Consider the following 13163-nt stretch of genomic DNA (forward strand, 5'->3'; position numbering starts at 1 on the left):
CAAAAACAATCTATTCAAAAATTATTTCTACCACACCCAGTCACTTCAACTAAAAAGCAGGACTAACACCTAGAGAGATATTTCAGTGTTTACTTAGAAAAGATGAAATATAATTACATAAGAGATAATTATGTAAGCTTGGTTTTAATTTAGAATTTTTCGGTTTAGCATATTAGATTCTGATACTGTACTCTAGTTTTATTTACAAAGCATTTGTACCCCCAATATTTTTCTTTTATAATTAAGTTTGTCTCCTTGTGATGATAAATATTTCATTTTGTCAGGTTCATTTCAAAGGTCTAAGAGTTTATCATCACATCACTACACATCTCTAGATATATGCAAGAGTATCAAGTTGGTAAAATGATCCTCAAAAAATACATATCATATTTATCTTACTAAAATACTTTCATAGCTAAAAATCTTTCTCCTGATCAAATTTACTATCATAATAATTTTTTCTCATTGTCTACAAAGACGAAGTCTTCTCAGTAAAGAACTGTGCTGGTTAGCTAGTTAAAAGGATGCTATAACACATGTTCAGGTTCTTAAAATCTAGAACGTTAAACACTGCGCCAGGACATGGAAATGGAATTTCCAGATTCATGACTTCTTTATACCTAATCTTTATCAAAACCGATTTATAGCTGCCATTTTACCATTCTTTTCAGATATAAGAATGAGGTTAAATACGTGTAGTCACTTAGAGATGCTAAGGCAATCCGAGCCAGTAGAACTTTCTGTGAGAAGAGAAAATGTCTGCTGCTTGTGCACGAATACTTCTGACATGGGGGACAGTAGTATCATCAACAGCGGCAGGTGTAGATCACCACACAAGGACTAAGTACTCATGACTGCTGTCCTAGTCAGAATCTTTTCACTACCAATCAAGAAGCAATAAGGTCTTCATTTTTACAGAGAAAAAAAAAATAGGCCATTCCTTAAATCTACATAACGTTAGAAAAATAATATCTACAAAGAGTTCACTGAAAAGAACAAAGTCACCATTAATTCTGTACATGAAGGAAAGAAATAAACGATCCACTTGTATCTTCCCAAGCAAAGACATAAGAAAGCACTATTTTTGGGGAACGAGACCAAATATCTAAGAGTTTCATACTTAGAACTTCCTTCAAATTTTTCAGAGGAAAGTAAGTGGGGGAGAATTAAGCTTAAAGCACTGAAAGATTGATAATCAGAATGACTCAGAGAAAAGACATTCCAGGCACCACGTGTACCTTTACACAAATCAGTAAGTCAAATGTACATTCAGGTGACAAAATTACACTTTCCTAAGAAGATAATAGATTTATCTGAACAGTAAGAAAAACAGATGACCTGAAAGTTGAGAACTTCAGACTACCTTTTTATTCTGAATTTCAAGTCATAAATATTAGAAAATTGAAAGGACTTTTAAACCTGGTTGTTTTGAAGTCTCTCAAAGCTGTCGAGATGTATTCAGACAAATGTTTTTCCATGAGTGCTACTCTGATCCAGGCTCTACCCTAAGAGGAACAAGAAAGGATCAAATAAGAAACTTTAATAAATACTTTCTATATACTGTCAAGTATATGCATATTAACAATAAGGAATAAATAATTCAAATAAAGAATGACCAAGAAAAATATGTAAGAAGCTACAACAGAAAATTTTGATTATATCAAGTATATATTTTGTTTTTCAGAAGATATATGACATGTCAGACTATTGCTATGTCATCTGATAAAAATGAACTACTTGGGTTAGAGATATATTTTTAACCATATAGTACATTTATCTAAAATTCTACTTCAATAGCCAAAGCCAACATGCTAGTTAAAATAAATCCCCTTATAAAACACATGAAATAGAGACGTTCAGTAATCACTCCAACAACACTTGTTTGAAAAAAATTTCTACATATACCCCAAGAAGAAATTTTTATACTGATAGTAAATTATATTTCATCATAAGCCCAAATAATGAGCTACTAAATTTGGAGCTTTTCTGCCCAATTTAAAACATGGTACAAAAGGCTGGAGGTGGTGGCTCAGGCCTTTAATCCCTGCACTCAGGGAGGCAGAGGCAGGTGGATCTCTGTGAGTTCTTGGCCAGCCTGGTCTACAAAGTGAGTCAGGACAGCCAGGGCTACACAGAGAAACCCTGTCTCAAAACAAACAAACAAAAAAGTTACAAAAGACTGTTTAAGAAAGCAACAACAAGCCTGAGACTGGGGATGTATCTCAGTGATAGAGCATTTGCTTAGTATCATCAGGTTCCGGTTTTACCAATATGCCCCTCCCCCCAAAAAAAAATCTCAACTCAAACGTCAGCATATTTCAGCACAGAGTCACAGATAAAAGCAATACTACAAAGTGTTAACACCTTTTACTAGTTGACAATAACTAGTGTTTCATGTTTGTTTGCTTTGAGACAGAGTTTCTCTGTGTAACAGAGCCCTGGCTGGCCTGGACTCACTTTGTAGACCAGGCTGGCCGGGGACTCACAGAAATACACCTGCCTCTGCTTCCAAGGGCTAGGGTTAAAGGTGTGCGCCACCATGCCAGGCATTATCTGGTCATATTACTACTCTAAAATATTCCTGATAGTGTGTGTGTGTGTGTGTGTGTGTGTGTGTGTGTGTGTGTGTGTGTGTTTGCACTTGCCTGTATCTATGTATGTGTGGGGGTCAGAATTTAGTTCTGCATATCTTTGTCTATTGCTCTGCATCCTTCCCTGCACCCCAGTGAGACAAGGTCTCTCATGGAAGCTGGAGCTCATCTGGCTGTTTTGGCTAGACTGACTGGACAGTGAGTACCTGGCATCCATCTGTCTCTGCTCTAACCCCTGATGCCTCTGACACAGAGTGAGACCAGATCCACCACACCAGGGTTTTTATGTGGGTGCTGGAGATCCGAATTCAGATCACCATGCATCTGGAGCAAGCACGTCACCATTGGGCCACTTCCCCACCCCCCTTTTTATAGCCTATTCACACTGAGAGAATTTAAGGAATAGTATATGAAGAAAGAATATAAAATTTCATTTACTTTCATTTCTATCTAGTCCTTCCCAAACCTCTAGGAAAATTCATGACAAGTAAATAACACAGAAAACAAAAGCACTGAAATGGCAGTGGGAATCAAGGTGCATAATACATACTATGCTCAACCGCTGGGCCTGGACAAAAGCATGAACATGTCCGCAGGTATAATGAATTTAGCACATCTGTGGGTAAGAATGGAAGCAATCTAGGTAGTGATAAAAACAAACAGCAATGCTGCCAGGAAACCAACTTCCCCACTACACTGACTATCAGCTTGCTCTCTACTCAGTCCATTGTTCCTTCTGAGTAAGACTAGAGGAGCCCACAGTAGGTGGGGCTGACCGAAACAGAGGAAGGAAAAGGCAGCTGCTAGCTGCCCAACAGTCCCAGGAGTCGCACTAGAAACTTAGTCTAACAGACACATAAACTAGTAGTGGGTTGTAGAATCGAAAGGCTGCACTGTCGCAAGTACAGACACAAAGGAAGGTGCATTCCAGAGAAAATTAAGCACAGGAGACTGTGCCATGGCTAGATAAGCCATGTGGGGGAAAGTCCTGCTTCCTGATTTATTAATTCCAGTTTACACAGAGCTGGGCTGCACTTAGTTTCCTGTCCTTGCATGTGTGTGGAACTCTCAGTAGTGGTAACAAAGTGTGCTAATTTTAATGATTTATTTTCTTTCAATAAAGTAACATTTTTTTTTTTTTTTTTTTTTTTTTTGAAGGCCGTTGGCCTCCAAGATATAGAAATCTTGAAGCAACGTTACAGGGACTTAAAAAAAAAAATCATGACGTAAACAATAGTTCTTAAGGACATAATTGCTATGTGCTAGACTCTGTTCAAAGGTTTTTGTGCATACTAAAATAGTCCTCATAAGAACTGTATGAATTTGGGTTACAATACTATCCCTGCTTTATTATATGATGAAACAAAAAAATGCGATTAGTAGAGGGGAAAAAACCCTCCTTTCATTATCAAACAAACTGATCTATAAACTCTACCTTCTTTTCTTGTCCAGAAAAAAAATCATCATTTAAAAGAGAAAAAAGACATTACACAGTAAAGATATATTCCTTGATACATTTGACACAAGATTGTCGCCTGTGAACTACAAAACAGTCTTTAAATTGTATATAAATTCCCATCAAAGTAAAAATGAGTCTACATGTGGAATATGTTTTAGTTAATGTTCAGTGTAATTATTACGATATTCAGATGTTCTCTGTTTCAGATTATGTGATCATTTTTTACAAAAACATTTCCCACTTCTGTCGTTTTTGCAACCTTATCAGTGTGAAGTTACTAATAATATCCTCACAGGATTTTTCCTGTTACAACAGTGGTTCTCAGCCTTGCTAATGCTGTAACCCTTTAATACAGTTCTTCATGTTGTGGTTGCCCCCAACCATAAAATTATGTCGTTGTTACTTCATAACTGTAAATTTACTACTGCTACAAATCTCAATGAGAACCTGTGGTCTACAGGCTATGTGGGATTGGTGTTGTCTTCATTCCTGATATTTTATAATCTGTTCTACTTCTTAAAGAAATTTGCTGAAATATACTAATTACATCAATCATGAAAAAGGACCCACAGCTTGTAGTTTTCTATTCTAGAATAAATGGCTTCAGCGAGATGTGCTGTTCTTCATTCTTTCCTTCTTACAGTCACTACTTAACATGGTGGCTTGTTAAATGAAATCTTTTTTTTTTTTTTTTGAGCCAAATCTGAAGCAAGATTTATTTTTTTTTTAATTTTTTTTCCATCTTTTTTTTTTTTATTAATTTATTCTTGTTACATCTCAATGTTTATCCCATCCCTTGTATCCTCCCATTCCTCCCCCCGCCCCATTTTCCCATTATTCCCCTCCCCTATGACTGTTCCTGAGGGGGATTACGTCCCCCTGTATATTCTCATAGGGTATCAAGTCTCTTCTTGGCTACTTGCTGTCCTTCCTCTGAGTGCCACCAGGTCTCCCCCTCCAGGAGACATGGTCAAATGTGAGGCACCAGAGTACGTGAGAAAGTCGTATCACACTCTCCACTCAACTGTGGAGAATATTCTGACCATTGGCTAGATCTGGGAAGGGGTTTAAAGTTTACCTCCTGTATTGTCCTTGGCTGGTGCCTTAGTTTGAGCGGGACCCCTGGGCCCAAATCTGCCTATCATATTGTTCTACTTGTAGATTTCTAGGACCCTCTGTATCCTTTTATTTTGCTATTCTCCCTTGTGTCTCTCATTTAGAGTCCCAATAGGATGCCTTTCCCTCTGTCCCAGTTTCCTGGTAAGTGAAGGCTTTCGTGGGACATGCCCCTTGGGCTAGTATGCAGATATAAGTGAGTATATACCATTTGATTCTTTCTGCTTCTGGGTTAACTCACTCACTATGATCATTTCTAGCTCAATCCATTTATCCACAAATTTCGGGAATTCCTTGTTTTTAATAGCTGAGTAGTATTCCATAGTGTATATGTACCACAGTTTCTTTATCCACTCTTCTACTGAGGGACACTTAGGCTGTTTCCATGTTCTGGCTATTATGAATAAGGCTGCTATGAACATGGTTGAGCAAATTTTCTTGTTGTGTGCTGGAGCATCTTCTGGGTATATTCCAAGGAGTGGGATAGCTGGGTCTTGAGGAAGCCCTATTCCCATTTTTCTGAGATAGCACCAGATAGATTTCCAAAGTGGCTGTACTAGTTTGCATTCCCACCAGCAATGAAGGAGTGTTCCTCTCTCCCCACATCCTCGCCAGCATGTGGTGTCACTTGAGTTTTTGATCTTAGCCATTCTGATGGGTGTAAGATGGAATCTCAGAGTTGTTTTGATTTGCATTTCCCTGATGACTAAGGAGGTTGAGCATTTCTTTAAGTGTTTCTCAGCCATTTGATACTCCTCTGTTGAGAATTCTCTGTTTAGTTCCAAGCCCCATTTCTCAATTGGGTTATTTGGTTTGGTGGTGTTTAATTTCTTGAGTTCTTTATATATTTTGGATATTAGACCTTTGTCAGATGTAGGGTTGGTGAAGATTTTTTCCCAGTCTGTAGGCTGTCGCTTTGTTCTCTTGACAGTGTCCCCTGCCTTACAGAAGCTTCTCAGCCTCATGAGGTCCCATTTATTAATGGTTGACATTAAGGCCTGGGCCGTTGGTGAAGCAAGATTTATTAAAGGACATTGGCCAAGCCTATACCCAGGATTCCCAGAGTATGGTACCAAAGTACATTAGTCAGGGGCTTATAAAGGCAAAATCCATAAAGCTATGTTTTTCTCGAGTTCATCCAAGCAGGGCAAACATACATTCCCTTGTTCTTCCTTCCCACATGCCTCCCACCTATATATGATTAAGCATACCCTGTGCAGTTGGGGCAAGCAAGCTTGTTTACAGAAGTAAAAACACATGGCTTGTTATCCTACAAGAACATCCCCCTGCACTCCAAGATCTGGCCTTGGCCAAGTGGGGCTTACAGGTTAGAGGCTCTTGTTTGTTTTATGGATCTCTTAAGCACAGTGACTTATACTTGAAACATAATTTTAGCAATTACCTCCCCACTCCTTTCCATCGCTGCCCATATTGGGATCTAATAAGCATCAGCTTGGTGGCACGCTGACAGGGGTTTATGTGTCTAGTGAAGGTAGTTAAACGAAATCTTTGATCACTGATCTCTATCACTTATTGTTTTTCAAACATACACAAAACTTAAGTCTATTTTCCTTGAAGCTAGCTTTTATGTGTTATATTTTCATTGTTGTTATTCAATTATATTTCAATTTTGATCATGATTTCCTCTTTCACCTATGAGATACTTAGAGGTCCTTCAATTTTTCACCCATACAATCATCTTGCTGTTTTGTCATTACTGAGTTCAGCTTACCTTCTGTGTTTAGAGAACCTACTTTATATGATCCCAGACCTTTGGAGGTCATTGAGGTTAATTATGGCTCAGCAAATGGTTAATGCCTATATAAGTCCTATGTGTGTTTGATGAGAATTCTACCTTATAGCTGGCACTTTTAAAACGTCCAGTTGCCTAGTGCTCATCTTTGCTTTTATTTGTAACCCACTGTAATTGCTTAAGAATTTATCATATTTATCACCCATAGTTTTGTTTCTTTTGTAGTTGTTCTTGGTATCAGTTGTCTTTTTCTTTTCTTTTGGGGGGGCAATGAGATTTGAGACAGTTTTTGTATGGAGCCCAAGCTGGCCTTGAACTTGGGATTGGCCCTCTTTTCTCAGCTTCCCGAGTGTTGAGATTACAGGCATGTACCACCATCCCTAGCTTGATGTTCTTTGTTGATATGCTTGACTTGATTGAATAACAGATACTGTTAATAATAACTTGCAGCACTCAGAGGCTTCCTTTCTCCACAGTTGATTTTTTTCCCTTAGAGTCATACAGAAAGGCATCACTTTTAGGCATTTTTGACAATCCTTCTGAACTGTCTCTACCCTAAGAATAAACCCTTTTTGGCCTCAAATAAAACTGTGGAGTGTTTACAGGACATCCTACATAGTTTCCCCAGAACTTTAACCTCTCACTTCTACAGAAGGTGAAAATCTCCACTCAGCTGTTTTATCTGCTGCTTAATCCTGGCTCACACGTCATCTAATTGCTCCCCTCTCTCCTAGACACGAGACCATTCCCGCCCCCCCCCCCCACTCATCCTTCCCAACCCACCCCCTTCTCTCTGACATACAGAGCTGATAAGAAAGCATGCTGTTCTATGGCTTTACAGCCTCTTTCCCTAGTAGCTGCAAGGTAAGTGTAGGGCTCAACCTAGTGCATGTCCATTGGGGTGTAGGTCAGGGTAAGTTAGATAATGTGACATGAAGCTACAGCCCCCTTTTCTGGACTGTCTCTTCTTCAGGAGTTTGTCATGTCTACATGGTGGCTATCTCTCTTAACATAGCCTTCTCTTAGAATATGAAGGAAGGGCTCTTTCACTTCCAGGCCCCATCATCCTACCTATAGCCTGATGCTCTGTCTCTACTAGTGCTTTTCAACTTCCGGGCTGCACTGTGGCCCTTGTGATAATAAAGCTCTCTCTCTTTGAATAAGGCTCATTCTGAAGAGCCTTTTGTATTAAGGTGTTGTGTTCCTAATGTTTGTCTTCTAAATTACTTTCTGCATTTGAGGACAAACCAGATGTGTACACATTATTACAGTCCATTAAAGGTGTTTACAATACTTGTATTCACGTCTCTTATTTTAAATTTGAAAACTAGAAAGTTAGACTTTTTTTTTTAAGTTATTAAGTATTTTTGTTACCAAGCTGAACTCTGTATAGATCCATCCATCCATGTGATTACCCTTAAACAATTTCTCAAATAAAAAGGGCCAATAGGAATAGATTAGAGGGAGCTCTCCCCTGGTTTTCAGTTCTGTCACAATGGACACACTATGATTATGTATTTCTGCCTTAAAATTTTCTCTATTTACTTGAACTTGGGGATTTCATCATCCAGTTGAAAAAGAGTATCCCAGATTCAGAAAGCACTTCAAGTAGTAAATCGCCGTACTTCTAAGGATGACTTAACCTGTGTAATACAATGCTGAGAATTTGTGAATATTTTTCATTCAACTGTTGTGAGAAACTTACTTACACTAAACAGTACTCTCTGTGTGCAGCCATAGCACACAGCATACTGCTGTGGCGGGGAAAGAACAGCAATAAGCTCTGCTTATACACAACTGGCGGGGGGACTAGATTTTGTGGAAAATTGTATTAGTTTTCTACTGCTATGAAGTAAATTACAAATGTAGAGGCTTAAACGTACACTGACTCAGCATCTCACATTACTCAGAAGTTTGGGAGGACAACATCAGGATCTTTCTCTTTAGGGTTACACAGAATGGGGCCCACTGGGGCAAAATCTACATTCAAGTTCCTGACAGTCTCTACTTGTAGGTTGATGAGCGATGTCCCTCTTTTTTGTCCTCATGGTTATTGGTAGTGCTTACTTTCAACTTGCAGATGCTACAAGTATTTTCATGTTCTGGTTCTCATCCTTATTCCAGGCACCCGGGAATCTAATCTCTCACAAGATTTAAATTTCTAATCTTCTGATTTGCCACCAGATGGGGAATTCTGTTTCTGTAAAATCCCCAGTTAAAGCCTAACTACCTCTTCTATTTATTACATTTTGAAAGTCATTTAGATATTCAACAATATTTATTTTGGCTTCAAATTAAGACTCTAAAATGTGAAGAAGTAATGTTCAATTTCAAATGTCACCCAACACTGACATTTAATATTTAGAAGACTACTGAATACATGATGCCAGTATTATTATTTCCTCTACCAGACGAGCAACTGAGCTTCCTGGAGAATTCTTTCCCCTCACATAAGTGCACTTAGCTGAATCCGAGTGAATTCCAGACATGGTTTTTTCAACTCAGATATCATTAGGAGGCCTGGAGGAAGGTAACACTGGGAAACTGATGTGTTTGAAAGGTTTGATTATCCTTGTAGATCTTCTTTATAAAAATGATTGATTCTAAAACACATTTTCTCATAGAAAAGTGAGAAGTTGAGGACCTAAGTGCAAGTCCTTTATGTATATATTGTGGTTTCCAGTTTTGAGTCAAGAGACCCCTATGTGTGTGGACATATGTGCCTCTGCAGACTCCTGTGTATGTGGACATATGCGCCTCTGCAGACCCCTGTGTGTGTAGAAATGTGTGCCTCTGCATCTACACATGTTTACTGTGCTTCCTATTATGTTTTTTCTACCCTATTCTAAATTGCTCATTTTGTTTTATCTTCCCTTATTATTATTTCTTAGACGCCTGTTGTGTTCTACAGGGAGACTGAAAGGGTGTGGATGCTGATGGGAGGGGATGAGCGGAGGAACTGGAAGGACTAGAGTCAAGGGAAACCATAATCAGAATATATTACGTGAAAAAATCTATTTACAATAAAAATGGAGGTAGAAAGAAGGCTTAAGCATTTTAGTAAGAGCAGATTGCAATCCCAGGTAGGCAGTGAAAATACCCAAAGAAAGTAAGTAAACTTATGTGCCACAAATTTGCTTGTATAGATTTGGTTCAACCCCAATACAACTAATCTTTTAACATGAAGAAATTGAGATATCATTCCTAAGCCACAGGGAAAGCATGGAAGCAAAGCTGATACAAACTCATCTGACGTACTTCAATTTTTAAATGCTAAAATAATGAACTAAGGCATGACTTGATCTTTAAACTGTAAATCTTTATATTTCTGCTTATGACAGCCCAATAAAACATTATATATATATATTTAGACAGGCTTTCTCTGTGTGTCCTTGACTGTCCAGGAGTTGCTTTGTAGACCAGGCTGGCCTTGAACTCACGGTGATCCGCCTGCCTCTCCCTCCCAAGTGCTGGGATTAAAGGCATGCACCACCACTGCCCGGCAAAAATATTTTCTAAATTAAGGTTAAGATACTTTACATCAGGGCTTCAGACCTTTTAAAAACGTTTGTTTGTTTGTTTGTTTTTTTACAAATTTTAAACATTACGAAGGACCGCATTTAAAAGTTAGGAGACTGTATCTATTAAAATTTACTGAACCTAACATTCTAAAACTCAGCAAACAGGGAAGGTTCGATGGTTCAGTGGCAACAGCTCTTGTCCTGCAAGCATGAGTACCTGAAGCACATAATGATGTGCAGGCCTGCAGCGCCAGCACTGGGAACAGGGCTAGCCACATCCAGCGGTTCTCTAGCTCGTGAGCCAGCCAGCCTGGCCCAAGCCAGCAGCTGTCCAGTTTCGGCAACATGGTAATGGATGAAGAAAGAAGACATGGAACATTCTGCTGTGGCTTCCACATGTGCATTCACAGATGTGTACGTACACATCTATACGTCTGAATGCAACATGTACAACACACACACAACCACCTTCATCAAATGATAATTTCAAAAAGTTAGATGTAATGTGCAGTATGTAACTAAAACAATGAACGTTTATAGTTTATTATATTAAGTTCTTAGGCTTATCATAAACTTTGAATTGATCATTCATTCATGCATGCTTTTTGTAATTCTATGAATTGGTCATCTGGAAAATACGTAAGGCAGGACTACAAATATTAAATTCTACTAAACAATCTAAAAATATACATCAATGCTATCAGGAAAGCCTTTAGTAAGCTTAAAGCAATGAATGCAAGTTTTCCAACAGTTTAATTTTTGCTTAGAAGCTTAACCACCAGCAACAAATAGTGTCAGTCATTCCATCACTCATAATTGACAAGAAGGTGGTTTCTTTCAAGAAAATGTCTTCCAAATGCTTAAATCTGAGAAAAATTTTAATATTTTCATTGTGTGCATGTGTGTATGTGTGTGTGCGTGTGTGTGTTTGTATGCACATACATGTGAGTGCCTGTGGAAGCCAAAGGATAATCTTCAGCATTATTCCTCAGGAGCTGTCTCCCGTGATTTCTGAGACAAGGTCTCTCCCTGGGTTGACGACTTATCCCAGCATCCTCAGAGCAGAGATCCAGGCTACACCGCCATGCTTGGCTTCTGTGTAGATTCTGAGGGTCAAATTCAGGTCTTTACATCCTTAAGTAACAGATTTCTTTTGCTAGCCCCTAAGCTACACTTTGTTAGCTCCTCTGCAATAAAAATGTGCCTAGGTAGGCTCACACTACTATTACATGTGCCTTTACTGAAGTGACCATACCATATCCATATGCTATAGAAATGTTTTCTAACTTATTATAAAACTTAGGATGGCTGGAACTCATTGTGTCTCCCAAGCTGGCCTCACTCCCTCAACCCTCCATCTTGCCTCAAACTCCCTAGTGCATAGGCAAGCGCAGTCATGTTACACATTTGCATACCCAATTGCATAGTCACTACCCAGTCAAAGCTTAAACTGAATAATCAAACTTTACTATGCTGGGATTACAGGTATGCACTATTATGCCCGGCTGACATTGAACATATGGTTAAATGCTTCATAAAAGGAAAATTGTAGTGAGTGGGCTCATATCTTCAGCTATTCAGTGGATGAAGAGTGATGATTCAACAAACAGTATTATAAAATAAGTACATACAATGAAATAAAAATGAAAGGAAAAAAACCTCTAAAGTATATCAACTTGGGTAATGTGCAAATTCCAACAACAATAAGAAACTTTTTTCAATACAAAGTTTCAATATTTTGGGTTCAGATAAAATAACTTCCAATTGGATTAGACAGGCTACATATTAATAAGTCTCACCTTCGCTCTGGAGGAACTGACATTTTCCATATTTTCAATGCTGCAGATACAGTTTTGTGAGACTTTCCGGCAAGCCACTCTGATATAGTCCCAGAAGCTGCGAGGACTTTCATAGCCAAACCAGGTTACTTGACCTTCAGGAGACAAATTGTAACATATAATAAACAAAACTAGTCCAGAACACGCAAAAGGCAGCAACAGTAAATTCTGAACACATAGTAAGTGTGAACATAGTAAATTTTGAACAAATAGCACATGTTGACACAGTGTACTAGTAAAGCAAAGAACACTGATCAAGGTATCACAAAAATCTTAAATTTAGTACTGTTCTGTGTTTACTGGTATCACTTTTGAATACTGACGTAGTAACTCTGAACCATAGTTATTCACATGAAATAGAAAGGAACTGGATACTAAAAATATCTTATTGTCTAAGGTTTTCAGGGAGCACAGGAAGCTTTGCCTGCCTTCCTGGACGCTAGGTAAGCACTGATTTACATGGTCTAGCTGGATTCTAACCTTCTTCCTACTTTGAAAGAACAGAAAATATATGATAACAAATATTTTATTTCTCTTTATAAGGTTATATTTAGAATCCTGAGACAGTTGGTGATTGATCCTGTAAGCAAATAAAATCAATTAATTAGCATTCCCCATTCTCTGGAGCCATAATCTCCTACCCATCTTCTCCCTGCAAAATTCCCTCACAGTCATTCATTTGCTATCATTTAGTCACTAATGTGCGAAAAACCCAGGTATATAACATCCTTATTTTTGTTTTGTTTACTTTTTGTTTTTTGTTTTTTGATACAGGGGCTCTCTGTGTAGCCTTGGCTGTCCTGGACTTGCTTTGTAGACCAGGCTAGCCTCGAACTCACAGCGATCCGCCTGCCTCTGCCTCCCAAGTGCTGAGATTAAAGGTGT

General features: G+C 38.5%; 1 protein-coding gene across 2 annotated transcripts in view; it reads right to left on the minus strand.

The window, feature by feature from the left end:
• Positions 1 to 13163, minus strand: part of Rundc3b (RUN domain containing 3B) — a 135483-nt gene that overhangs the window by 80461 nt on the left and 41859 nt on the right. For both annotated transcript variants that reach the window (XM_051152042.1, XM_051152041.1), the window contains exons 3-4: positions 12240 to 12373; positions 1420 to 1505 (exon numbers count right to left, since the gene is read on the minus strand). In XM_051152042.1, coding sequence (XP_051007999.1) covers positions 1420 to 1505; positions 12240 to 12373 — 220 coding nt within the window. The remainder of the gene's footprint in view (positions 1 to 1419; positions 1506 to 12239; positions 12374 to 13163) is intronic.

Source organism: Acomys russatus, chromosome 10 (genome assembly GCF_903995435.1).
Source record: "Acomys russatus chromosome 10, mAcoRus1.1, whole genome shotgun sequence".
NCBI classification, from domain to species: domain Eukaryota; kingdom Metazoa; phylum Chordata; class Mammalia; order Rodentia; family Muridae; genus Acomys; species Acomys russatus.